This window comes from Myotis myotis, unplaced genomic scaffold (genome assembly GCF_014108235.1).
Source record: "Myotis myotis isolate mMyoMyo1 unplaced genomic scaffold, mMyoMyo1.p scaffold_m19_p_2, whole genome shotgun sequence".
Taxonomy (NCBI): Eukaryota; Metazoa; Chordata; class Mammalia; order Chiroptera; family Vespertilionidae; genus Myotis; species Myotis myotis.
The window spans coordinates 175279669-175306446 of record NW_023416324.1 but is presented as its reverse complement, the minus strand read 5'-3'; the positions used below and the strand labels follow the sequence as shown (position 1 = coordinate 175306446).

Below are 26778 nucleotides of genomic sequence, written 5' to 3'. Positions count from 1 at the left end.
CCTAATCAAATGCTTAATAAAAAAACAACAACATATTAAAATTAGGTCTTAAGAGCTAAGGATACAAGACAAATCTCTCAAAGAACAAACAACCTCACAATATTCATGAACCCTTAAAACCAAGACTCTCTTAAGGTTGGATCTTATTAGAAGAACATCATGGTGGCAGCTGATGTCAGTAATTATTTCTTTTCTTCCTCAAAATCTTTTCAGCTCTGTTCTTTTCCAACCTCGAAGAAATGTACTCCCTTGAGAAACATCAAATTGCATCCAACAGCTAATGGAATGACATCCATGAGATTCCCTCCCCACCCCCACCCCCAATGCAGCTGGATGGTCCCCCCGTTCATTCTATTCTGGGTGAGGCTTAAGGAATGACTGAGACTCGCGTATAATGTTCACCAAGATTCAAGAGTCTGGGCCCTCTGAGCAGAACCCCCAATAAAACCTAGAAATACACATGAATTAGCCCCTTACCTGAAAGAATGGCAAATTGTCTGTGAAGTTGTTCAATTATATCCACTGCCAACAAGGGCCTGATTTCCTGCTGCATAATTTCATCTGCACAAATGAAATACAAATTAGGTTAAATCCTTGCAAATTACAGAGAGAAATTAAAAGGAAAAAAGCTCTACTACTAGGGAAATGTGGGACTTATCAAGAATCAAGAGTTGGTTATGAACACATGATTCTCCTGAAAACTCTATTCCTGAGATGCATGCATGGGTCTGGGTTTTGAGTGGTTTGAAGCTGATACACTGAGCACAGGACGCCCTTTCTAGAGCTTCTCCCAAAGTTTTGGGAGGGATCAGTGTAAGGATTGGGCCCTGCAGTTTAAGCTTCAGTAGCTTCCCAGTTAACCTGCTAGGATGGTCTCATTCATTACTAAGGGAGGTACTTAAGTGTCTGCTTACTCCTTTGGGTCTGCAGAAGGACATTTTTTAAAAATATATTTTATTAATTATACAGAGAGGAAGGGAGAGGGAGAGTTGGAAACATCAATCAGCAGCCTCCTACATGACCCCTACTGGGGATCAAGCTCACAACCAAGGTACATGCCCTTGACCAGAATCAAACCTGGGACCCGAAAGTTTTCTGAGTCGAGAACCAAGATGGCGGCATAGGTTAACGCAGGAGTTTGCTGCTTTGAACAACTACTTCAAAAGTGAAACCAAAAAACGGAAGGGACATCACCCAGAACCACAGGAACGCTGACTGAGTGGAAGTCCTACAACTAGGAGGAAAGAGAAACGCATACGGACACTCAGAGGAGGCACAGTGCTGAAGTCAAATTCTGAGGTGCAGAGTGCGCGGAGCAGGCTGGCGGTGGAGGGCGCGGTTGGCGTTTTCAATCGGGAGGGAGTCGCAGAATCTGAGCTCCAGATACGGGTGAGTCTTTAGGCCAGACTCAAACGGGAGAAGCGGGACTGTCTGGCTTCAGTCAGAGCGAGTGCAGCTTTCTCTCTGAGCTTTGCAGCGGGTGCTGGGACTCAGAGAGGCAGAGCCCCTGGGGACAGGACTGAGAGCCGCCATAACTGCTCTCTCCAGCCCACCCTGTTGATCCTGTGCGACCCGCCCTGCCCAAGCCCTGCACAGAGGCATTTGCCGGATAGCCTCAGGCAAAGGCCAGATTAGCACCTCCCTAGAGGACAGAAGTTCTCTCACTGCTGACACAGCTGATTCTCATAGCCACTTGGCCTGGAGGTCAAACCCTCCCTGGAATTAGCTACAACAATCAAGATTTAACTATAAGATTGCGAACAAAGACCACTAGGGGGTGCACCAAGGAAGCATAACAAAATGCGGAGACAAAGAAACAGGACAAAATTGTCAATGGAAGATATAGAGTTCAGAACCACACTTTTAAGGTCTCTCAAGAACTGTTTAGAAGCCGCCGATAAACTTAATGAGATCTACAAGAAAACTAATGAGACCCTCGATGTTATATTGGGGAACCAACTAGAAATTAAGCATACACGGACTGAAATAACGAATATTATACAGACTCCCGACAGCAGACCAGAGGAGCGCAAGAATCAAGTCAATGATTGGAAATGCGAGGAAGCAAAAAACACCCAACCGGAAAAGCAAAATGAAAAAAGAATCCAAAAATGCGAGGATAGTGTAAGGAGCCTCTGGGACAGCTTCAAGCGTACCAACATCAGAATTATAGGGGTGCCAGAAGATGAGAGAGAGCAAGATATTGAAAACCTATTTGAAGAAATAATGACAGAAAACTTCCCCCACCTGGTGAAAGAAATGGACTTACAGGTCCAAGAAGCGAGGAGAACCCCAAACAAAAGGAATCCAAAGAGGACCACACCAAGACACATCATCATTAAAATGCCAAGAGCAAAAGATAAAGAGAGACTCTTAAAAACAGCAAGAGAAAGAAACTCAGTTACCTACAAGGGAATACCCATACGACTGTCAGCTGATTTCTCAACAGAAACTTTGCAGGCCAGAAGGGAGTGGCAAGAAATATTCAAAGTGATGAATACCAAGAACCTACAACCAAGATTACTTTATCCAGCAAAGCTATCATTCAGAATTGAAGGTCAGATAAAGAGCTTCACAGATAAGGAAAAGCTAAAGGAGTTCATCACCACCAAACCAGTATTATATGAAATGCTGAAAGGTATCCTTTAAGAAGAGGAAGAGGAAGAAAAAGGTAAAGATACAAATTATGAACAACAAATATGCATCTATCAACAAGTGAATCTAAGAATCAAGTGAATAAATAATCTGATGAACAGAATGAACTGGTGATTATAATAGAATCAGGGACATAGAAAGGGAATGGACTGACTATTCTTGGGGGGAAAGGGGTGTGGGAGATTCGGGAAGAGACTGGACAAAAATCGTGCACCTATGGATGAGGACAGTGGGTGGGGAGTGAGGGCGGAGGGTGGGGCGGGAACTGGGAGGAGGGGAGTTATGGGGGGAAAAAAAAGAGGAACAACTGTAATAATCTGAACAATAAAGATTTAATTTAAAAAAAAAAAAAAAAAAAAAACCTGGGACCCTTCAGTCCACAGGCCGACACTCTATCCACTAAGCCAGTGATGGCGAACCTATGACACGTGTGTCAGAGGTGACACGCGAACTCATTTTTTTGGTTGATTTTTCTTTGTTAAATGGCATTTAAATATATAAAATAAATATCAAAAATATAAGTCTTTGTTTTACTATGGTTGCAAATACCAAAAAATTTCTATATGTGACACGGCACCAGAGTTAAGTTAGGGTTTTTCAAAATGCTGACACGCCGAACTCAAGAGGTTCGCCATCACTGCACTAAGCCAAACCAGTTAGGGCCAGAAGGATATTTTGAACACAACTTAAGTTACCAGAGTTCATCTCAAGCTGGGTCATAAAATCAGTCTAGATTTATGAAGGTTCTTTGATCTTTTTTCCCTCCCTCCTTCTCTCCCTCCTTTCCTTCCTTCCTCTTTGCCTCCCTCATATTTGCCTCCATTTTTTCTTTCTTTCTGGAATACTTCAAGGGGCCTCTTCCCATGGCCAAGTATGTTTAAGGAGGCACTTCTTTATTTTGCTGTTTAAAGATGATCCTTACTGAATAAAAGGTTATAGGTTTCCAAGACAAAAATTCAAACCTACAAATGTCCTCTAGCCCTATAATTTGCATTTTATCCATTAGGGAAAGGGGGAGTAGAGAGAGGGGAAGACTAAGCGAAATCTCTTAGCCTGGGCTGGGAAGCGAAAGCCATTTTCATGCTCTCTCTGCCTGAGATATTATTATCCTCATTTAACTGTTTCCCAGGGAATCTCAAAGAATGAACTGGTTATTATTTCTACAACAGTTAAACATTTGGTTAGATTAAGGCACAAACCAAGTAGCCTGTGCACTAACACTAAATAGGAATCTCCTATTAATTCATCTGCAGTCAGGTTAATGTTGTGATATTCCAATTTTGACTAATCAGAGGTTATATCTGGGAAGCTCCTCCTAGAGCCGTGGTTTCTACTTCTCAGCTTTGGTGTGAAGGTTGAAGGAGATGATGCATATGGAGGTGTACACAGTAGGTATTCAGCATTGCTCTGGGCACGTCTTTCCCATACTTGCTTTCTGAAAGTCATATAAGGGATTGGACAAGTGCCAGTTTAAATCCAAAGACCTTTCCTCAATGAATTCTACATCTTTTTTTTTTTTTCCTGAAGGAAAGGAGGTAAACTCAGGCCAGAGTTCCTTCAGCCCAATACTCTTTCTACTCTGAATTCACCAAAAATTCAAGGAACTCCTACATTACTATTAATTCTGTGGGTGCAATAATGGCATTGCTGTTATATTTTAAACAAAGGAAGGGCCTTCTCTGTTAGATACACAAAGTAAAGTATTTAACAGAGAAAGTATATGAAGTCTGAGACCTGCATAAAAGTACTCCAGCATTCCTCTCTGCCAAAAATTTGCAGGGAGCAGGAGAGAAGAAAGCAGATTGACAAAATATGGATAATCACTGAAGCGGGATGATGGGTCCATGGGGGTTCATTATACAATTCTCTCATGTGTTTCAAACACAATTAAAGTATTACAACCACATAAAGAATTTAAGCACACACAGGGCTTATATAGCTAAAGACTATTTAGCTACAGAAAACAGTCGCCCAGTAGTCTACTCAAAAATAGAGATAGATTATTTTTTCATACATGAGGGAACATATTTAAGAGGCAATTATTCCAGAGAAAACTAAGATCATAGATGCAATTTATTATTGTTACACCTCAATATTTAAGGTGTGCTTTATAGTAAACACTTTAAAGAAGAAAGATGTGAAGGGGACAACAGAACTGAGTAAGCCAACCATCCCTTGCCCCATTTTGTTCTTTAATTATTTTATTTTCATTGAAATATAGTTAACATACATTATTATATTAGTTTCAGGTATACAAGATAGTTATTCAACACTAGAAGCCCGGTGCACAAAATTCATGCATGGGTAGGGTCCCTAGGCCTGGCTGGCAATCAGGGCCCATCAGGTTCCCTGCCTCCCAGCCTCCCCACCTCCTCCTTTTCTCACTCCCTCAGCGCCCCTCCACTGCCACTGGTCACTCGCCATGTTCTGCACCACCCCCTGGTGGTCAGCGCACATCATAGCAATAGATTGAACTCCTGGTCTCTTGGTCAAACTCCAGAGCAGACAATTTGCATATTAGCCTTTTATTATATAGGGTTAATATACCTAACAAAGTGATCACTATGCTAAATCTAGGTACCATCTATGATTGTTTAAAAGATTATTGCAATATTATTGACTATATCCCCTATCCTGTACATGCCCATCTCATTTTTTTCTGTCCCTTCCCCTTTGGTAACTATCAACTTGTTTTCTATGTCTGTGACTCTGTTTCTGTTTTGTTTGGTTTATTTATTTGGGGTTTTATTTTAGATTCCACATATAAGTGAGTTCATACATATTTATCTTTCTCTGTCTGACTTACTTCACTTCACATAATACCCTCTAGGTCAGCAGTTCTCAACCTGTGGGTCGAGACCCCTTTGGCGGTCGAACGACCCTTTCACAGGGGTCGCCTAAGACCATCCTGCATATCAGATATTTACATTACGATTCATAACAGTAGCAACATTACAGTTATGAAGTAGCAACGAAATAATTTTATAGTTGGGTCACAACATGAGGAACTGTATTTAAAGGGCCAGAAGGTTGAGAACCACTGCTCTAGGTCTATCCATGCTGTCATGAATAGCAAGGTTTTATTCTTTTTTATCTATATATATGAAAGGCTAATATGCTAAGTGTCTGACCATCCGACTGGTCGCTATGATGGGCACTAACCACCAGGGAGCAGACGCTCAATGCAGGAGCTGCCATGATGTGCACTGGCTGGCACCACGGACCTGGCACCAACAAACCAACACTCAGCTTCCCCAAGTGGGACACAGACCCCACCACCACCCCAGAGCGACACCCCACCAAATCGCAGCCAATGCTGCCAAGACCCCATGGTGCAAAATGTGGCCCACAGCCCAGCCCAGCCTGGAAACGGTCACTCTGGGCTCCAGGTAATGATGTCACATAGCAACGACCAGCTTCCTCTCCCTAGCGACTAGCCTCCTTGCAGTTTCTTCAGCTCAAGAACACAAGCTGAAACATTTTACACTTTAACCAAATGTCTGTTCAGCGTTTTCCTGTGCCTCATCTCATTTAATCCTCACAGAAGTTCCTGGAGTAGGTAGATAGGAGACTCAGTGGAATCCTCTTTTTTCTTCATTAGCCAGAAAATAGAGATTTAAAAAGCTTAGAAACTTGACTCAACTGGAAAGAAGAAATGGTGGACCTTGAAAATGACTTCAGGTTTTCTCACTGACCAGAATATAGTCAAACACTACTACAGTTAAATATTTTACCCTTTGTTCTCCCTGCGTGATCTACAATAATAATCTGCTTCGTGTTGATATTTATTGCTGTGTTGCTGACAATTACCTGAAAGACAAGTTGGGGTGCTTCACTGGGCTGGAAAAAGTTTAGCTAAATAAGAAAGCAAGTCTAATTAAGCAAGTTTATTATATATACATACATATATATATATATATATATATATATGGCTAAATTGACTCGTGCATGCGCAATACATATAAAGCTCTCGCTGGCGCCAATCACACGCATGTGTTTCGATCTGTCATTGGCAATTGTGAATTTCATTGACACTTCCATTATAGAATAGCAATATTAAAATATTTCTTCGAGTTAATTTCCTTTTAATGTTCATGAATTCGTGCACCAGGCCACTAGTTGCTAAGTAATAGTCCATTGTATATATATCATATCTTCTTTATCCATTCATCTGTTGGTGGACACCTAGGTTGTTTCCATACCTTGGCTATTACTAGTAATGCTGCAATAAACATAGGAGTTCATATTTTTTCAAATTAGTGTTTCTGTTTTCTTTGGATAAATATCCAGAAGTGGAATTACTGGATCATGTGGCATGATAGAGCTGCCACATAATTTTTTGAGGCATCTCCATCTGTTTCCCATAGTGTCTGCACTAATTCACATTTCCACCAACAATGCATGAGTGTCCCCTTTTCTACACATCCTTTCCAGCCCTAGTTATTTGTTGATTTATTGTTGATAACAATTCTGACAAGTGTGAGATGTTATCTCATTGTGTTTTTGATGTGCATTTCCCTGATGTTAATGATATTGAGCATCTTTACATGTCTGTTGGGCATCTGTACACCCTCTTTGAAGAAATGTCTATTCAGGTCCTCTGGCCATATTTTTATTGGACTGGGGGTTTTTTTGGTGTAAACTTATATAAGCATTTTATATGTTTGGATATTAACCTCTTATTGGATGTATCATTCAAGAATATCTTCTCTCATTCAATAGGTTGTCTTTTCATTTTGTTGATAGTTTCATTTGCTGTGTAAAAGCTTTTTAGTTTGATATTGTCCTATTTGTTTATTTTTCCTTTGTTCCCCTTCCTTGAGGATACACACACACACACACACACACACACACACACACACACACATATATATATATACACTAGAAGCCCTTGCACAAAGATTCGCGTAATAGGCCTTCTTTCCCCTGGCTGCTGGCACCGGTTTTCCTCCAGCACCCAGGACCCAGGCCTTTGGGCCACAGGGGAGAAGCCAAGCCTCTTCAGTCTTCAGTCTTCACTCCCGAAGGAAGGTGGTTGGGCCCTTTGGTCTGAGGGATACGAGATCATCCTCTACATTTCCATGGCGGATTCGAGTGAAGCCTCTTCAGTTTTCAGTCTTCACTCCGGCGGAGGCTTCAGTCTTCGCTCTGTGCCTGCGTATGCAAATTAACCACCATCTTTGTTGGGTTAATTTTCATAGTCGCTCTGATTGACTGGTGGGCATAGCAGAGTGACACCAATTTGCATGTTTCTCTTTTATTAGTGTAGATATTGCTAAGAGCAATGTCAAAAAGTTTACTGTATATTTTTTCCTCTAGGAGTTTTATGGTTTCAGGTCTAACATCTAAGTCATTAATCTATTTTGAGTTTATTTTTGTATATGGTGCAAGAAAGTGGTCAATTTTTATTTTTTGCATGTATCTGTCCAGTTTTGTCAACACTACTTATTAAACAGATTGACTTTACCCCTTTGTATACCCTTGCTCCTTTGTCATGTATTACTTGACCATATAAGCAAGAGTTTATTTCTGGGCTCTCTATTCTATTCCATTGATTGATATATCTGTTTTTATGCCAGTGTCATAGTGTTTTGATTATTGTAGCTTTGTAGTAGAATTTGACATCTGGGATCATGATATCTTCCACTTTGTTTTCTCAAAATTTCTTTGTCTACTTGGGGTCTTTTGTGATTTCAAATAAATTTTAGGATTCAGTTGTTTTAATTCTGAGAAGAATGCCATTGGTATTTTAATAGGGATTGTATTAAATCTGCACATTACTTAAGGTAGTAAGGAAGTTTTAACAATATTAATCCTTTCAATCCATGAGCAAGGTATATCCTTCCATTTATTTATATCTTCAATGTTTTATAATTTTCAGACTAGAGGTCTTTCACATCTTTGATTAAATTTATTCATAGGTATTTTATACTTTTTGATACAATTGAAATGGGATTGTTTTCTTGATTTCTTTTTCTGATTGTCTGTCATTGGTATATGAAACAACAGATTTCTGTATATTGATTCTGTATCCTGCAACATTACTGAAGTCATTTGTTAGTTCTAATAGTTTTTTGGTGGTGTCTTTATGGTTTTCTATAGTTGGTATCATGTCATCTGCAGATAATGAGAGTTTTGCATCTTCCTTCCCAGTTTGGATGCTTTTTATTTCTTTGTCTTTTCTGATAACTGTGGCTAGGGCTTCCAGTACTCTATTGAATAGAAGTGGTGATAGTGAGCATCTTTATCTTATTCCTAATCTTGGAGGAAAGGCTTTCAGCTTTTCACCATTGAGTATGCTATATGGCCTTTATATCATATATGACCTTTGTCATATACGGCCTTTACTATGTTATGTTCCTTCTATACCCATTTTGTTGACAGTTTTTATCATAAAGGGATATTGAATTTTGTCAAATGCTTTTCTGCATCTATTGGTTTTGATGATGATCATATAATTTTTATCCTTTATTTTGTTAATGTGATATATTGCATTGATTGATTTATGAATGTTGAACCATCTTTGCATCCCTGGGATGAATCATCTTGGTCATGGTGTCTAAACTTTTTAATGTATTGTTGAATCCAGTTTGCTAATATGTTGTTGAGAATTTTTGCATCTACGTTCATCAAGTATATTGCCCTGTAATTTTCTTTTTTTGTAATGTCTTTATCTAGTTTTGGTATCCCAATAATGCTGTCTTCAGAAAATGACTATCTTAAAATATATATTTTATTTTTTACAGAGGGGAAGGGAGAAGGATAGAGAGTTAGAAACATTGATGAGAGAAAAACATCGATCAGCTGCCTCCTGCACACACCCTACTGGGGATGTGCCCGCAACCAAGGTACATGCCCTTGACTGGAATCGAACCTGGGACCCTTGAGTCCACAGGCTGACGCTCTATCCACTGAGCCAAACCGGTTAGGGCATGACTATCTTAAAGTAAAGAAATCATCAGGTCAAACCATCATTAGTCAAGGATCACTGAATAATTATGAGCACTATGTCTACAGAGAAAGATTTAAAGTATAATATCAAGGATATAAAAATCATACGTGTGGTGGGATTGCAGCTACATTTAAAAAAAAAGAAAGCATGTGGTGTGTTTATGTACATGCATGCAGGCATATGAAAAAACAATACATGAAATAGTGTTAGAGTGATGGAATCATACAGTGGTTACCCCTTCTAGTTCACCTAGACAAAAGCATACTCTGATAGCCTTTATTTTTTAATGTTAACAGGACTTTACTGAAGTATAATTTACATGCAGTACAATGCACAGATCTTAAGTGTATAGTTTGATAAATTTTAACAAATATTTACATGGATGTAACCATCACACAGATCAAGATATGGAACATTTGCATCAACCCAGGAAGTTTCCTTGTGACCCCTGCTCCAGGCCCCACATTTTTGAGAGCTCCACATAGCACAACCCTCCCTCCCATAAAGAGATGAGTTAAAGACCACAAGGGTGCCTCTGCCACTCATAATCCAGACCTCAGTGCTGGCACAGCACATCGTAGCTCTAAACATCTACTGTCTTAACAGCACTGGTTCCTCAGGGAAATACTTCACATCTCTTGGTCTATATCGTCAAAAGAAAAGGTGACTGTATCCAAACGCTACGAAGGTTTTCGAGTCGTGCCATGGCTGTTATCAGGGACAGACACTGCTTCAGAATGCTGGGAGGATGTGAGCGGTGAGGATTTGAGCAGTGGGAGTGCTTAGGTAAGAGAAAAAACAAAGGAATTAATTTGTTGAATTCATCCTCTCATGTGGCATTCGTGTTTAGATCCTTATATAATGAAAGATCATGCCCAGTACTTCCAAGCATCAACATTCTTTTTTCCCTTTCAATTCGTTATGCAAACATTCAAATTTTGAACTCCTTGAACACAATTACATTTTACTTAGATCACATTTACTTCCGATCACTGCTCTCAATAGAGCTCAAGTTATGTGAAAATCTCAATGTTAACAATACAGTGCTTTTGCTGAGATGAAGGCAAAAAAAATACGTTATGGATTAATTAATGACAGATTATGCATATCGTTATTGCTAATCCAAATTTCACTAGCTAATCAACATGACACTCAGACACACAATAATTCAATTTAGTCATCTTTGCTTTTATGATTTTTAGTCATATATAAACCATATCTTTAAACATATTTTAATTTTGTTCTTATTGTTGTAGGCAATTGGACAGACACAAGTAGAGCACAGTTGATGGGCCAGGTACAGAAGGCCATTAGGGCAGAAAGCCCCATGTGCCTAGCAATGGACAATCAACTGTAGGGTAGGACCTCAGCCCCAGGATGATGTTTTAATCCTTAGTAAATCACTGGTCCTGCAGTTTGGACCTCCTGACCTTTCTTCCCTAGAGATAACATCTATGCCTCAAGATGTATGTCAGCTGCAGGCCCAGAAAGCAACAAAACCAGCCTCAGGATCAGCTGCACTGAATAATGATGGTGCCGGCCAATCAGTGGAGACCACAACCCTGAAAGGACTCACCAGGAAAACTGCTGAATATTCTATTGAGATCTTTCTCTGAGAGCTCCCCTAAAATGCCCACCCTTAAGACCCTTAGGATGGAGGACCCAGTGTGCTCTTCCTCCTGGGAGCTCACCAGTGCTTTTCTTTCCCTTCCTACTCCCCTCCCTACCCCTGGCACCTTTACCATTAGCTTCCTCATCCCAAGCTCCAAGGACCCTTCCTTTACCTCTATAACTTGTTTCCTAAGCCCATTTCTTCTAGCAATTACTTCTACCTCTGTGATTTACCAAATAAATGTTCTTACAGTTTGGGCTTTGGTTCTGAATTCTTTCCCAGCCAGAACCCAAGTACCCACCGGTCAGACACCTGGTGCTCTTCCCACCACCTACAACATTATGAGGGTATGTTTGTCAAGGTAAGAAGCTAGAATATATTTTATTGAACTGTGGCATGCGGGCCTCCATTTGTACTCTTGCCCCAGGCTCTGCAAATGCCTGTTTAAAACTGCTTTGAGAACTGATGAAACATTACTAGGTGTAAGCATTTCTGTTTTTTAATGCTTATCCAAGTCCCTTTTCTCCTTTTTTTTCCCATTACAGAAAAAGTTGATACATTTAAAGATTCATAATTTCTACTGACATTTCACTTTGTACCCTTGTGTAACACAAGCAATACCGAAGTGGAAATTTCTATGCAAAGAGTTTCCTTAGCAACATTCTCCTGTAGCCCTTCAGAACTACTGAAGAGGTGCAACCAGCTCTGGTGCCGGGGCTATTCTGAATAAAAGGCCATCAACAAATGCCCTGAGGGAAATTAAGAAATTATGTGAAAATGCCAAATTCCCCCTTTCCACAAAGCCCTCACATTTTAGCACTAGATTTCAAAGTGCCCCACCAGCATTTTCATCAATATTCCCCCAGAGCAGTGCTCCTCAAATGGTAATGAATATTTAAGTTACCTGGGTTTTAAATGCAGATTCTGATTCCCTAGAGAGGCTTGGGGAGAGGGCCTTTCCAATGAACCCTCCTGAGGCTGTGGCTGCTGCGGCTACAGAAAAGCCGGCACACATGGACTCCAAGGCCTCAGGCTATTCTTGGCCTTTTCCTGTTGCTTATGAAAATGCAGCTCAAGACGGGGGGGGGGGGGGGGGGGGGGGGGTGTTTATTTGGGTTTGCTGCGGTAAAAAAAAAGGAACTCCTGCCTTTTGCAACAGCATGGATGGAACTGGAGAGCATTATGCTAAGTGAAATAAGCCAGTCAGAGAAAGATAAATACCACATGATCTCACTCATTTGTGGATTATAGAGAACAACATAGATTGATGAAAAGGGACAGACCCAAAGTCTGAGAAACAGCAATCAGGCTATCAATCCCCAGAAGGAAAGTAGGGGAGGGCGGGGGTAAGGGGAAGAGATCAACCGAAGGACTTGTATACATGTATATAAGCCAAACCAATGGACATGGACAACAGGGGGATGGGAGCATGAGTTTGTGTGTGGGGGGGAGGTTGGGGGTTAATGGGGGGGATGAGGACACATTTGTAATACCTTAACTAATAATAATAAAAATAAAAAATAAAAAAAAGAAAATGCAGCTCAAGACGGGGGGGGGGGGGGGGGAGGTTTTATTTGGGTGGTCCAAGTCTGCTTCTATTATCATTCAATAAAAATAATCATCCACATGTATCCAAGGTATTTTTGAAACTGAGGCCTAGATGGCGTCACTTTTGGTGAAACATTTTCTTCTGTGTTATTTTTGGAGCCTGCTCCCTGGGAAACAAATTAACCCTGGCTCAAGCACCTGCTTACCTGTCCACCCAGCACACCTCAAGCCCTGTCTCAGTGTGGGCACTTAAAGCCTCTATTATCTCACGCTTAGCCCACTTCCAGCCCTGGAATCAATCAAGCCTATCAACTGGAAGCAGTGTCTTGGGTAGAACATGAAGAGATGAGAAGACTTGATATTGTTAATGGGGAAACAGCACCAGATGTTTCTGGCAGAGTTAGACCTCAGTCCTTGAGTCTGGCCAGGAAAGAATTCAGAGCCAAGAACTGAAATACCAGTGAAAGTTTATTTGGAAAGCCAGAGGAAGACGTGAGCTAGTAGGGCTGCGTGGACTCAGGAAATAAGTTACAGAGGAAAAAGAAGAGCCCTTATAGCTTAAGAGAAAGAGAGCAAAGGTACGCACCATGAGGGAAGAAAGGGACAGGAAAGATGTGGACATCAGAGAGAGAGAGAGAGAGAGAGAGAGAGAGAGAGAGAGAGAGAGAGAGAGAGAAAGAGAGAGCTGGGTCCTTCATGTTGAGGGTTTTTAAAGGTGAGGATTTTAGGGAAGGCCTCAGGGGAGGATCTCAATAGAATATTCATCAGCTTTCCAGGTGTGTCTTTCAGGGTCATGGTCGCTACTGATTGGTCAGCCCTAGGGTAGGGTCATTAGTGATTGTGTTATCAGTGGGGAGCCCTCCATGTCCCCACCAGTTGTGAGAAGAAGTGGGCTTCTTGTGATGTCACGAGAAAAGGAATTTTCTAAGACTGGCACAGAAGAATAAGGTATTGTAGAAAGCTTTATTTCTGTGGAATTAAACCCCTGAGTTTCCGAGGTCCCATTTCCCTCCATCCTGCCAAGGAAGAAGCCCTGTTTTGCTTTCAGCAGAGCTAGGATTAAAGCTGTTGCCCGGAGTTTCTATTCCATGTTGGAGCACAGTGCAGTCTAGCATCAGGCTAGCTTAGTTTGTTCCTAGCTGTAGTCCATCAGCCCACTGTGTGTGGGGTCTGCATCCGTCCATTGTGTGGGGCTTCTAGGAACATGGGCGAATGCAGGAAACAGGAGCAAAACCAGAGGAACAAGGGCGAGATAATTCCTTTGTCTGGGGATTTTAACCTTCTAAGATTTTGGTTGCTTGCCACCTACTCTGGCCAACTGCTAGGGCTGACCAGCAGACCCTGAGCAACAGGATGAATAGATTACTCTGACACACGTTTCTGTGAAAGAGAAGCCTAAGGGGCTGTTTCACTTTAGGAGCAAAGCAGCCTGGATTGCCTGCCTCCTTAGGCTCTTATTGTAACAACAGCTTGAATTAAAATTAACCCCTAGATACAATCAGCGGGGTAGTATCCTTGAGAAAGCACGTGCTTCAACCAGGTCAGGTTTGAAGACTAAACATAGAGATTCCAGTAAAACACCCGGGGGCTTGGACTTATTTGGAAAAGTCAAGGTAGGAGCTGCCGCCTTCAGCAAGGTACCCCCAGAGGCCCCCAACCTTTCAGAGAATCCTCCTTATACAGACTTTCCAACCAAGTCCCGTGCTTCCCTACAGCCAATGACCTCTGTTCCAGGTTAGACTGATAGGCTCCTTCCCTAGTCACCCATCTTCCCTTTTGTCTGGTCCTTCCCCCCAGTGATTTGCAGGGAATGGACCAGTGTTTCCCAGGGGAATGTGAAGCTGCCCAGATGGCCATGCATATATTGTCTGGCCACCCTTTGGCTCCTTTCCTACTATTAATAACTAGCTAATTACAATGATAACAATTGCAGCTGGTCCTGATGTCAGCCACGGTGTAGCTTCACCTGGTTTTGCTACTTTTCTGGGTCTGGAGCTAAAACACAACTGAGACCTAGATGTTATCTCTAGTTTGACCAAAACTCTGACCCGGTGATCAGCACACCCAAGGCTTTGTCCCTACGATTATTTGATGTGGGTCAGAACCTTATTTCCCTGAGGGCTTAATGCTTAAGGGAGTGGATGTGCCCGGCCCCCTTGTTCCTCTTCTAAGGGGATCTACACCATGACTAGTGATATGGTAGGGGTGGGAAAGTTACCCTGGGGGTGAGGGCCCAGCCTACAATACTTGTTTTCCCAGTTTTTCCCCTAGCTAGGCACCCGGGGCTTTCCGCCCTGGTGACCTTCTGTACCTGGCCTATCGTTCCTATTCTAACTGCCCACTATATCAACATGACTAATGATCATTGAACAGGGCATTCTCCCAAGAGTTTCATTTCTTTTTAAAGCACCTTATAGGAAAAAATACCTTAACATAAATTAATCAGCATTTTAGACATTTTAGCAATATGATGAATATCAATTTTATTTTTGTTTTTTAAAAAAAGGCCCTGGAGTCCTGGCTGATTTGGCTCAGTGGTTAGAGCGTCAGCCCACAAACCAAAGGATTAGGGTTTTGAATCCGGTCAAGGGCATGTGCAGGTTCCCCAGGCCTGGTAGGGGCGGGTGTGTGGGAGGCAATGTTTCTCCCCCGCCACCCCCTCTTTTCCACTCTCTCTAGAAATCAATGGAAAACATATCCTCGGGGGAGGATTAAAAAAAACAAAGAAGAAAAAAAGCCCTGGAAACTTTGACCTAACATTCCTTCCTTCCTCTCTCGTTAATTCATTCATTCAGGTACTATGAAAATAACCGTACTGTACTTCAACCCAGCTCTGCCATTGACCAGCCCCTCCACGTTCAGGTTCTTCCTCTATGAAATGGGAATGGATAATAATTAATAGTATTTCTTTAGAGGGCTGTTGTGAGGATTAATATACCATTTATTGAGCCCTTACTACCTACTAGGCGCTGTACTGTAAGCTTTATGTGCATTACCCAATTTAATTTAAAATAACATGTGGAAGCAGTTTGAATAAAATAGATTCAATTCAAATAGAAGCCAATTAAATTTATCATTCAGTTATTTGAGCCATGATCCCGAGGATACAACAGATTTTTCTCAAACACCCATGTTATTGTCATGCATTGGTGTTTTGCTTTGAAATTCTGCTCACAGATGCCCCACTGACATCATCTTACCTCTTTCTCTTATATTTCGAAGTAATTTTGATAGAACTTGTAAGTTTAGAAAGACTCAGGAGCAGGACAGAGATTATAAATTGGGAGGCAGTATATGATAAACAGTGGCATTTCAAGTGGGGCCCGGGGAGATTACTTAACACATGGAATTGGGTCAACCTGTTTGCCATAACAGGACATCAAGTGCAGTCATTAGGAGCATGACCGCTGGGGCCACAATGCCTGGGTTCAAATCCTGGCTCTGCCATTTACAGCAGAGTTACCTCAAGCAAGTTGCTTAACTTCCCTGTGCCTTAATTTCCTGATCTGAAAATAGGGCAAATTATAATATATCCACCTAGTATGGTTATTGTAAAAATTGAGTTAATATATCTAGAGAAGTTTTTTTTTAATATATTTTATTTACTTTTTACAGAGAGGAAGGGAGAGGGATAGAGAGTTAGAAACATCGCTGAGAGAGAAACATCAACCAGCTGCCTCCTGCACACCCCGCACTGGGGATGTGCCCGCAACCAACGTACATGCCCTTGACTGGAATCGAACCCGGGACCCTTCAGTCCGCAGGCCGACGCTCTATCCACTGAGCCAAACCGGTCAGGGCGCTAGAGAAGTTTTTAAAAATTCTTGGCATATGGTGAGTGCCATGTAAACATTTAATTAACCCACCCCTAATGCCTTGGCAGGGCCAGACCAAATGATTTTGCCGGCCTTACACGGCCTGCTACTTGGACGTTCCCCACCCCTGTAATCTAAGCCATCAAGTTGTGGTCATTTGTTACAGCTAGGGAACTAAAACAATAGGCATAGAAAAGAACGAACAACTCACAGAATAAATAACAATCAAGGAATCTATGCATGTAAGATGTTTAACCTCACAAACAAATGTAAATTAAAACAGAATGAGATCTTTTCTGCCTGATGGATTGGCAGTTATTTTAAAGATAAATAGCATATAGAGTTGGCAAGAGTATAGGCAGATTCTCTATAAGTAAAAGTATCAATAGGCACTTTTTAGGACAGTTGATTAATTTGGAAATATCTGTCAAAATGTTAAATATGCAGTCTTTAGCCAAGAAATGTCATGCCTAGAAATTTAATATACAGAAATATTAAACCAAATTCAAAGTAATTGGCTACTATGATTTTTTTACAGTATTATTCTTCTAGTGCAAATGTCCATTAATAGGGGATCGGCTAAATAAATTATGATACAGCCATACAATAAAATACTATGTAACCATTAAATATAATCTGATAGATCTACATGTACTAACAGGTTTGGAAATTCAAAATACACAAAGTTTTTTAAAAAAGAAAGCAAGATACAGAACAGAACATTATCATTTATGTGAAATTTACATATCTATATATATAAAATCATAATATGTAAAATAGACCGAACGACAACCAACCAAAACACCGGTTGCTATGACATGCGCTGGCCATCAGGGGGCGCGCATGGGACATGGCGGGTGTTGGCCGCGGTGGGATGGTGGAGCAGGTAAATGGGGGCACCAGATCAAGGCAGGGTGCAGGTCACCGTCATCAGGGCGAGCCTCTGGTGGTTACTGAAAATTCTTTGCTGCTGCACACCACAGTCCCACCCGGCACTCGCATTTGCTGCTGGCACTGGCCCCGCTTGCACCCGCTGCTGGTGCCAGAGCCGCCACTCGCACCTGCTGCTGGCTCCGGGTGCCAGCTCTGATCGCTTGACACTGTCAGCAAGTGCGAGTGGTGACTGCCAGCCCCAATCTCCCCTGAGGGCTTCTCCACCTCCCCCTGCTCCTGAGGGGTGATTAGGGCAACAGCTGCCACTCGCACCTGCTGATGGCACTGGTCCCAATTGCTCCACGCCATCAGCGGGTGAGAGTGGGGCTGGTACCGTCAGTGTGTGGGAGCAGCGGCAGCAGGAGCAGGGTTGCTGGCAGACAGGGGACTGGATCCGTGGCAGGAGGGGTGAGGGGGAATGGGCTGAGACCCGCCCCTGTGACAACCACAGTCTCACGGCCCACAGGTCCTTTCAAGATACTCAAATTCATGCACTGGGTCCCTAGTCTATAATAATAAAAGCGTAATATGCAAATAGACTGAACGGCCAAACAGCAGAATGATCATCCGGACGACCTTCCAGATGACCATGCTATGACACACTGGTGCCAGGCCAGCCAAGGCAGATGCGATACGATTGGTCAGGGGGCCCCATCATCACCCCACGATAGCCCTGCAAAGGGAGGCCCAGGCCACCCTCTGCGGACAGTGGGGCAAGCGATTGGGGGGGTTCTGCGATCGCCCCACAGAGGGAGGACCAGGCCACCAGCCAGAAGTGCTGTGGTGGGTGTGCAGGGCCAGCTGTGCAGGGCCGGCCAGCGATCACCCCGCAGAGGGAAGCCCAGGCCAACCAAGCAATCGCACCCCATGCACAGGGAGGCTACTGGTGGCAGGGGAGGGGGGACAGCACCGCAGAGGGCAAGCAGTGGCAGCAGCAGGGGCGGGACCAGGTGCTGGCAGCTGGGGGAAGGAAAGCTTTGATAGGCACTGATCACCAGCCAGACCTAGGGACCCTACCCAAGGGGTCCCGGATTGCGAGAGGGCGCAGGCTGGGCTGAGGAACACCCCATCCCATGCACAAATTTTGTGAACCCTGCCTCTGTATATACATAAGAGAGGGACTTAATTTGAATTTTTGCAATGAACAATTGGGGCAGAGATAGCTAACTGCCCACCAAAAACTCACAGTTCCTCTCCTATACAATAGAATTACCACTGGAAGGTGACTGCCTAGCAGGGACTCCAGCTCCCTCACACACACCCTAGCTCCTTGTGACTAGTGAATGTCAATGGGAAATGAATAAAGATGATGTGGTACTTTTGAATTGGGGTACTTAAGAGGTGGGTGTGTCTTCAGCACTGTCTCTTTCCCTCCTGCAGCTGCAAGGTGACAATTCTGAAGCTAGAGGATCACAGACCCACAAAACAGAAGCAGGTAGGGTCCCCGAAACCCTGAGGGAAATGGCCCTTTGACCATGGGACAGTGTATTCGAGTGCATTAATTCATTGAAATTTAGGGTTGCTGCAGCAGTTGGTGTTACCCTAACATACAGGTATGAATTCATTTTATAATATTACTTTATGCACACTTTATTCATTCTGTTTAAAAAATAAAAAGGGGGGATAGTCAGTGGAAAAGCAAACCTCCACTGCTGACTCTCCCTGGCCCCCAACAATTAAATGAAATATGGGTCTTGGTTAACACACATCTCAATCAGTGTGTCATCTCTTGAGTTTTTTCCCTTAATCACAAGATATCAGTATTATGCCAAGAAGTTGACTAACAGCACCTCATAAATATAAGATTGCAGTAACGTCAGAAAGGCCATTTACACACTCGTAAAACTTGCATTAAGATACTCAGACTTTCATTACTGTCTTGAGTCACAGACAGAATAAAATGATTACAGCCAAAGCATGTAGGTGAACATGTATGTGAACCTTTCACAACCTTTTATAGTGGGGAGAAAAAGAAAGGCAACAATAATATATGTAATGCGATGCCGGGGTCCAATTCCAGCATGTCATAATTTCAAGAGTTTCATCAAAAGGTTGATGAGACTTGGGGACTCAACAGGGTTGAGTCACACAAGTAGTCACCTGTTGGGAATGGCTAAAGGCATTTCCCCAAACCTGAATACGATACATTAAACTGATTGTTGGCTGCCAGACAGCTAAAAGGCATCTTAATCTATATGTTATTGCCTCCTACTGGCCAAACACCTAAACAGCCGTAGGCTAATTCCCCCATTCTGACAATGGACTCTGTACCAAACCCTGACCCTTTGAAGTGTATATCTCTGCCTTGCCTCAGGACAAGTTGTGTTAATAAAAAGCATGGGGTCCTGGGGACAGAGAGAGCCTAAGAACTTCCAGGGGTCCTCAAACTTTTTAAACAGGGGGCCAGTTCACTGTTCCTCAGACCATTGGAGGGCCAGACTATAATTTAAAAAAAAAAACTATGAACAAATTCCTATGCACACTGCACATAGTTTATTTTGAAGTAAAAAAACAAAACGGGAACAAATACAATATTTGTATTTGCATGTGGCCCGTGGGCCGTAGTTTGAGGACCCTGCCTTAGACTTAAGACCTTAGAACTTAGCTCCTTTAGCTAAGCTCCTCTGACCCATTCCAATGCCTTTCAAAATTATATCTCGTCTCCAGACTCTTTATTAGTCCCTGGACTCTTTAATCTACGCATGGCCTTCTCAAGATTCCTGAACCCTTCTTGATGCTGGGACAAGAACCCTGGCAATGCGGTGAGTTTAGGACTCAGAAATTCTTCATATTCTTCTCTCAAATTGAAAGGGCGAGGGCTACGCCCTCCATCTTACCCCGGATCCTCCATTTTTGGGCAGCAGCCATTAGCCATGTGCTCGGCAAGGAGCTTCTTCCCGGAAGCCCAAGCCTCTGCTACCAATGACAATCAAGGGAAGTGCGCGCCGACTTGCACCTGGCCAATTGGCAAGGCCCACAGTCCTCTCTCCTCCCCTTACTCCAGCCCCCCTATAAAACCCCTCTTCCCACAGAGCTAGGTCTCTCTGCCCCCTGCCGCTACGTCGGCGAGTGTGGTCGGGGAGCCGAGCTAGCTCGAATAAAGACTATCTGCTTTTGCATCAGACTCGGCTGGCTCCCTGGTGGTCTATTGGGGATCCTGAAATCTGGGCTTAACACAAATTACTTCCTCTCCTTACTATTAACAAAGCTGTAAAGCTCTTATGATTTAACTTTAGGAAAATTAAGGCAGTAATTTATACCTGAAGTCAAGCCCTGGAAGGATTTATGCACAGGCTCAGGTGAGCACCTATGTAAGTATTTTAAGTGTGGAAAGCAAAATCTGATTAATAAGTTGCTCTTTCTTAAGTAACAAATACATAGTAGCCCTTGCCTTTGGGAATATAATTATATGGTATAGAACAGGGGTGGGCAAACTTTTTGACTCAGGGCCACAATGGGTTCTTAAACTGGACCCAAGGGCCGGGACAAAAGCATGGATGGAGTGTTTGTGTGAACTAATATAAATTCAAAGTAAACATCATTACATAAAAGGGTACAGTCTTTTTTTATTTTAGTTATTTTAGTTTTATTCATTTCAAACGGGCCAAATCTGGCCCGCGGGCCGTAGTTTGCCCACGGCTGGTATAGAATCCTATCTAATAAAAGAGAAACATGGTAATTGGCGTACGACCGCTACCCTTCCCATTGGCTAATCAGGGTGATATGCAAATTAACTGCCAGCCAAGATGGCGACCGGCAGCCAGGCAGCTTGAAACTAACATGAGGCTTGCTTGCTTCAGTGACGGAGGACTCCAACGTTCCCTGCCTGCCGCTGCAGGCCTCTGAGCTGGCAGTTTGAAACATAGTTACAAAAATAGAAGCTAAACAAAACCCCAGAAACCAGCTTTCAGCTAGCCGGGATCTCAGACCTGGAGTTGATACAGAGTTTCGATTGTAGAACCTAAACAAACCAGATACCTGCTTTCAGGAGCGGAGGCCTAAGAGCTGGAGCCTCAGAGCTAAAGCTGGCTCAGAATAAAAAAATAAAAAAAAAGAAAAAGAAAAAAGGAGCAGTTGGGAGCTTCAGTCCCAGCCTGAAAACAGCCCTTAGCCCCTCACCCAGACTGGACAGGCACTCCAGTGGGGACCCCCACCCTGAAGGGTGTGTGACCAGCTGCAGACAGCCATCATCCCCTCATCCAGGCTGGCCAAGCACCCCAGCAGGGACCCCCACCCTGATCCGGGACACCCTTCAGGGCAAACCAGCCAGCCCCCACCCGTGCACCAGGCCTCTATTCTATATAGGAAAAGGGTAATATTCCTCCCGGCACCGGGATCAGCATGACAGGGGCCAGCGCCCAAACCCCCTGATCGCCCTGCTGCTCTGTGTGTGACAGGGGGCAGGGCCACAACCTCCCTATCGGCCCTGCTCTGTTCCTGACAGGGGAAGGTGCCCCAACTCCCTGATCGGCCCTGCTCTGTGCCTGATAGGGGGGAGCTCCCCAACCTCCTGATCGCCCTGCGGCTCTGTGTGTGACAGGGTGCGGTGCCCCAACCCCCCCACCTCACGGGCCCTGCTCTGTGTGTGACGGGGTAGAGCCATAACCTCCCCATCGGCCCTGCCCTGAGTGTGACAGTGGCGGCACCCCAACCCCTGATCGGCCCTGCTCTGTGCGTGACAGGGGGCAGCTCCCAACCCCCTGATGGACCCTGCTCTGTGCAGGACAGGGGGGAGCTCCCCAACCCCCTGATCGGCCCTGCTCTGTGCCTGATAGGGGGGAGCTCCCCAACCTCCTGATTGCCCTGCGGCTCTGTGTGTGACAGGGTGCGGTGCCCCAACACCCCCACCCCACGGGCCCTGCTCTGTGTGTGACGGGGTAGAGCCATAACCTCCCCATCGGCCCTGCCCTGAGTGTGAGAGTGGCGGCGCCCCAACCCCCTGATCAGCCCTGCTCTGTGGGTGATAGGGGGCGGCGCCCCAACCCCCCCACCCCACGGGCCCTGCTCTGTGTGTGATGGGGTAGAGCCATAACCTCCCCATCGGCCCTGCCCTGAGTGTCAGTGGCGGCGCCCCAACCCCTGATCGGCCCTGCTCTGTGCGTGACAGGGGGCAGCTCCCCCACCCCCTGATGGGCCCTGCTCTGTGCATGACAGGGGGGAGCTCCCCAACCCCCTGATGGGCCCTGCTCTGTGCGTGACAGGGGGCAGCTCCCCAACCCCTTGATGGACCCTGCTTTGTGCATGACAGGGGGGAGCTCCCCAAACCCCTGATGGGCCCTGCTCTGTGCGTGACAGGGGGCAGTGCCCCAACCCCTGATTGACCGTGCTCTGTGCGTGACAGGGGGCAGTGCCCCAACCCCTGATTGACCGTGCTCTGTGCGTGACAGGGGGCAGCGCCTCAACCCCCTGATCAGCCCTGCTCTGTGGGTGATAGGGGCGGCGCCCCAACCCCCCCCCACCCCACGGGCCCTGCTCTGTGTGTGATGGGGTAGAGCCATAACCTCCCCATCGGCCCTGCCCTGAGTGTGACAGTGGCGGCGCCCCAACCCCTGATCGGCCCTGCTCTGTGCGTGACAGGGGGAAGCTCCCCAACCCCCTGATGGACCCTGCTCTGTGCAGGACAGGGGGGAGCTCCCCAACCCCCTGATCGGCCCTGCTCTGTGCTTGATAGGGGGGAGCTCCCCAACCTCCTGATTGCCCTGCGGCTCTGTGTGTGACAGGGTGCGGTGCCCCAACACCCCCACCCCACGGGCCCTGCTCTGTGTGTGATGGGGTAGAGCCATAACCTCCCCATCGGCCCTGCCCTGAGTGTGACAGTGGCGGTGCCCCAACCCCCTGATCGGCCCTGCTCTGTGCGTGACAGGGGGCGGCTCCCCCACCCCCTGATGGGCCCTGCTCTGTGCATGACAGGGGGGAGCTCCCCAACCCCCTGATGGGCCCTGCTCTGTGCGTGACAGGGGGCAGTGCCCCAACCCCTGATTGACCGTGCTCTGTGCGTGACAGGGGGCAGCGCCTCAACCCCCTGATTGGCCCTGCTCTGTGCATGACAGGGGGTGGCGCCGCAACCTCCCCATCGACCCTGCCTTGAGTGTGACAGGGGGCGGTACCCCGACCCCCCAATCGGCCCTACCCTGAGCGTGACTGAGGGTGGCATCGCAACCTCCCAATCTGCCCTGCTCTGTGCATGACAGGGGGCGGCGCCCCGATTCCCCAATGGGCCCTGCTCTGAGCCCAACCAGGGGCTGCACCTAGGGATTAGGCCTGCCCTCTGCCACCCGGGAGCAGGCCTAAGCCAGCAGGTCGTTATCTCCTGAGGGGTCCCAGACTGCAAGAGGGCACAGGCCGGGCTGAGGGACCCCCCCCCCCCCCGGGGTGCACAAATTTTTGTGCACCGGGCCTCTAGTGTAGTATAAACATGAATCATGTCTCAAGTAGAAAGTAGATAGCAGCAATACATGGACAAAGAAAATAGTGTGGTGAATGCCTGGGCAGGGGCAGCAGCTGGGTAGAGGGGGGTAAAGGCATGTGCAGGGGGGATAGGGGACTGTCAACAATAAAAGTATTTTTTTAAAAAGAGAGTATGTGGCAAGAATGCTTAATTTATTTTAAAAGCACATTTCTCCATTCAATAATTCTCTTCTCTTGAAGAAATAGGTTCCAAGAATAAAGCAAGAGTAATGAGAAGGACAAAGACATTGGCTTTAATCACCTTTCCTAGCCTGTGATTCAGGGTGGGGTTGGGGGAGGTGGGGGAAGAAGGGGAATGTATCATTAACATTTTCAAGGCAAAAAAAAAAAAGTGAGAGTATATTAATAAGCCCATCTGTAAAAGAAGCAGTCTTAGAAACAAAAAGTAGCCCCGACCAGTTTGGCTCAGTGGCTAGATCGTTGGCCTGTGGACTGAAGAGTCCCAGGTTCGATTCTGGCCAAGGGCATGTACCTTGGTTGCAGGCACATCCCCAGTAGGGGGTGTGCAGGAGGCAGCTGATGGATGTTTCTCTCTCATGGATGTTTCTTTCTTTCTTTTTTTTAAATATATATTTTATTGATGTTTTACAGAGAGGAAGGGAGAGGGATAGAGAGTAAGAAACATCTATCCACTGAGCCAAACTGGTTAGGGCTCTCATGGATGTTTCTAACTCTCTATCCCTCTCCCTTCCTCTCTGTAAAAAAAATCAATAAAAAAAAAAAAGAAAGAAAGAAACAAAAAGTAGTTGCTTCAGCTCTTAGAGCACTGGCTTCCAAATATATGTAAGGCAGACTGAGAAATGTGTTTCTTCTCACGCAGCCCACTGCAGGGAAGTGTTTTCTCCTTTTTCTATTCTTAAACCACCAGTCTGTTATCAGCTCATATGTCTAACATGAAGCCTTAGCAATTCAGACTTAACATTTCTCTTCAGATTTCACATTTTCTTCAGGAACATGTATTTTGTAATCTGAATTCTTATTTTCATTTTATAACAGCAATATATGGTGGAGTGTTGTTTTTTTAATGTAAAAATACAACAAAAATAAGAAAAGAAAAACTCCATATCATTCCTTCCTCCAAAATTAAATGTTATGTCAATGTCTATAGAATAGTCAATATCTATAGATACAGACATATATATTCTTTGAAATTGGTTCAGACACATTTCATCTTATAGGCTGATTTTTTCCCCCAGAATATTTGGACATCTCTTTTTATTATAAATTTTCAATAGCTGACCATCTACAATATTGTTAATAGCCTTGAAAAATAATGCTTTTATTTAAAGTACTTCTTAAATTTCTTAGGAAACTAGAGGCAGCACTGCAAAGTAAATTTTCTTAATGTAAAATTTGTTAGTTAAGCTATTGTTCCATTGAGAATAAAGCTAAATAACAAAACATACATAAAAGAAAAGCATTATTGCTCTCACAGTACCTTTTATGGCCATATACTCTAGCCTAGCGCAGCCTTCTAGGAAATGGTGGTAAGCCCTCATCTCTGCTTCTGTTATCCGCACTGAGGTGTAAGGTAAGTATCTCGGGTCCTGCTGCCCACACTTCTTACACCAGGAAGCCATTGGAATCCAGGGGATGGTGCCCGCAGCACTCTCCCTCCATTCCTCTCAGTGCTGCACTCACGTAGATGTTTCAATCCCTTCTCCTGGCTAATCTCTCTCAAGTTCACTCAAGGTCATTTCATTGCTGAGAATTGATCCTTTGGATTGGTGAGTGCTCACAGGATTACAGGCCCAACAGATTACCAGATTTCCTCATTTGGAAATGGAAGGAAAACTGGGGGATGAGGACGTCGGGATAGAGAGGGAAATCTGAAAGTCCATGAGAGTCAGAATTTTTGGGGGGGGATCACATCATGAGACATACAGCAGGCTACTGGAATATAAAAAAAAATAATAGGGATACATTTCTTTATAGAATGCTCTGAAGAAAATTTATTCCAGGCCCCAATTCTCCCCTCTTTCTCTTCCAACCTCTTCAGGCTGCCAAGGAATTCAATCCAGAGAATTAACAATGCAGCCAACAGAAATCACTGTCTAGGCAACATAGATATGTTGCACCATCTGTGCAACACGGTTTAGCACAATGGTAAAGACTCAAATCCTAAGGTGGGATGCAGAGTATCTCCTGAACTACTTCTAGATCAGGTGCAAATACATTATCATGACTGTAGTGAAGGAAGTTCTTTGATCTGACCACAACCTCTCCCCAACTTACTACCTCTTGGGGAAAAGTGAGTTCACCTTTCAGAACTGTGCTGTGCAGAATGTGGTATATTCAGAGGAAGGCCACTTTTTCATAATGCATTTTATTTTTGGTCCTTCAAGCTTAATGGTTTTGCTTATTAATGTTGTACTCTAATATTTAAGGAAAGAGCACAATGTGAAATGTCAGATAAGTAATAAGTAATTTTGCATACAAACTTCTAATTTTTATTCGTATGATTTAAGCTTAAAGTCCAGAGTAAGGCTTGTAGCTGGCCAAGAAGAAACTGGAAGACCCTTTTTATTAAAAAATAAAAATTTAAGAAGAGGGTAAAATTTACATATGTTGAAGTACTCAAATCTGAAGTGAAATTCATTGTAATGAATTTTGACAAATGGATACATCCATAAAACCCATACCCCTTTCAAGATAGAAGGCATTTCCATCCATAGAAAAGAAAGGACTTCACCTGTTCTTTCCTGGGCAAACCTAGCCCCCAAGCGACTGACCACTGTTGTATTTGTTTTTCAATAAACACTAGTTTTGCCTGTTCAAAACGTTCATATTATGTA

General features: G+C 44.3%; 1 protein-coding gene across 3 annotated transcripts in view; it reads right to left on the bottom strand.

Moving 5' to 3' along the window:
• MCF2L2 (MCF.2 cell line derived transforming sequence-like 2) overlaps positions 1 to 26778 on the bottom strand; it is a 219257-nt gene that overhangs the window by 178522 nt on the left and 13957 nt on the right. For all 3 annotated transcript variants that reach the window (XM_036350596.1, XM_036350595.1, XM_036350594.1), the window contains exon 2: positions 478 to 561. In XM_036350596.1, the coding sequence (XP_036206489.1) occupies positions 478 to 561 (84 nt within the window). The remainder of the gene's footprint in view (positions 1 to 477; positions 562 to 26778) is intronic.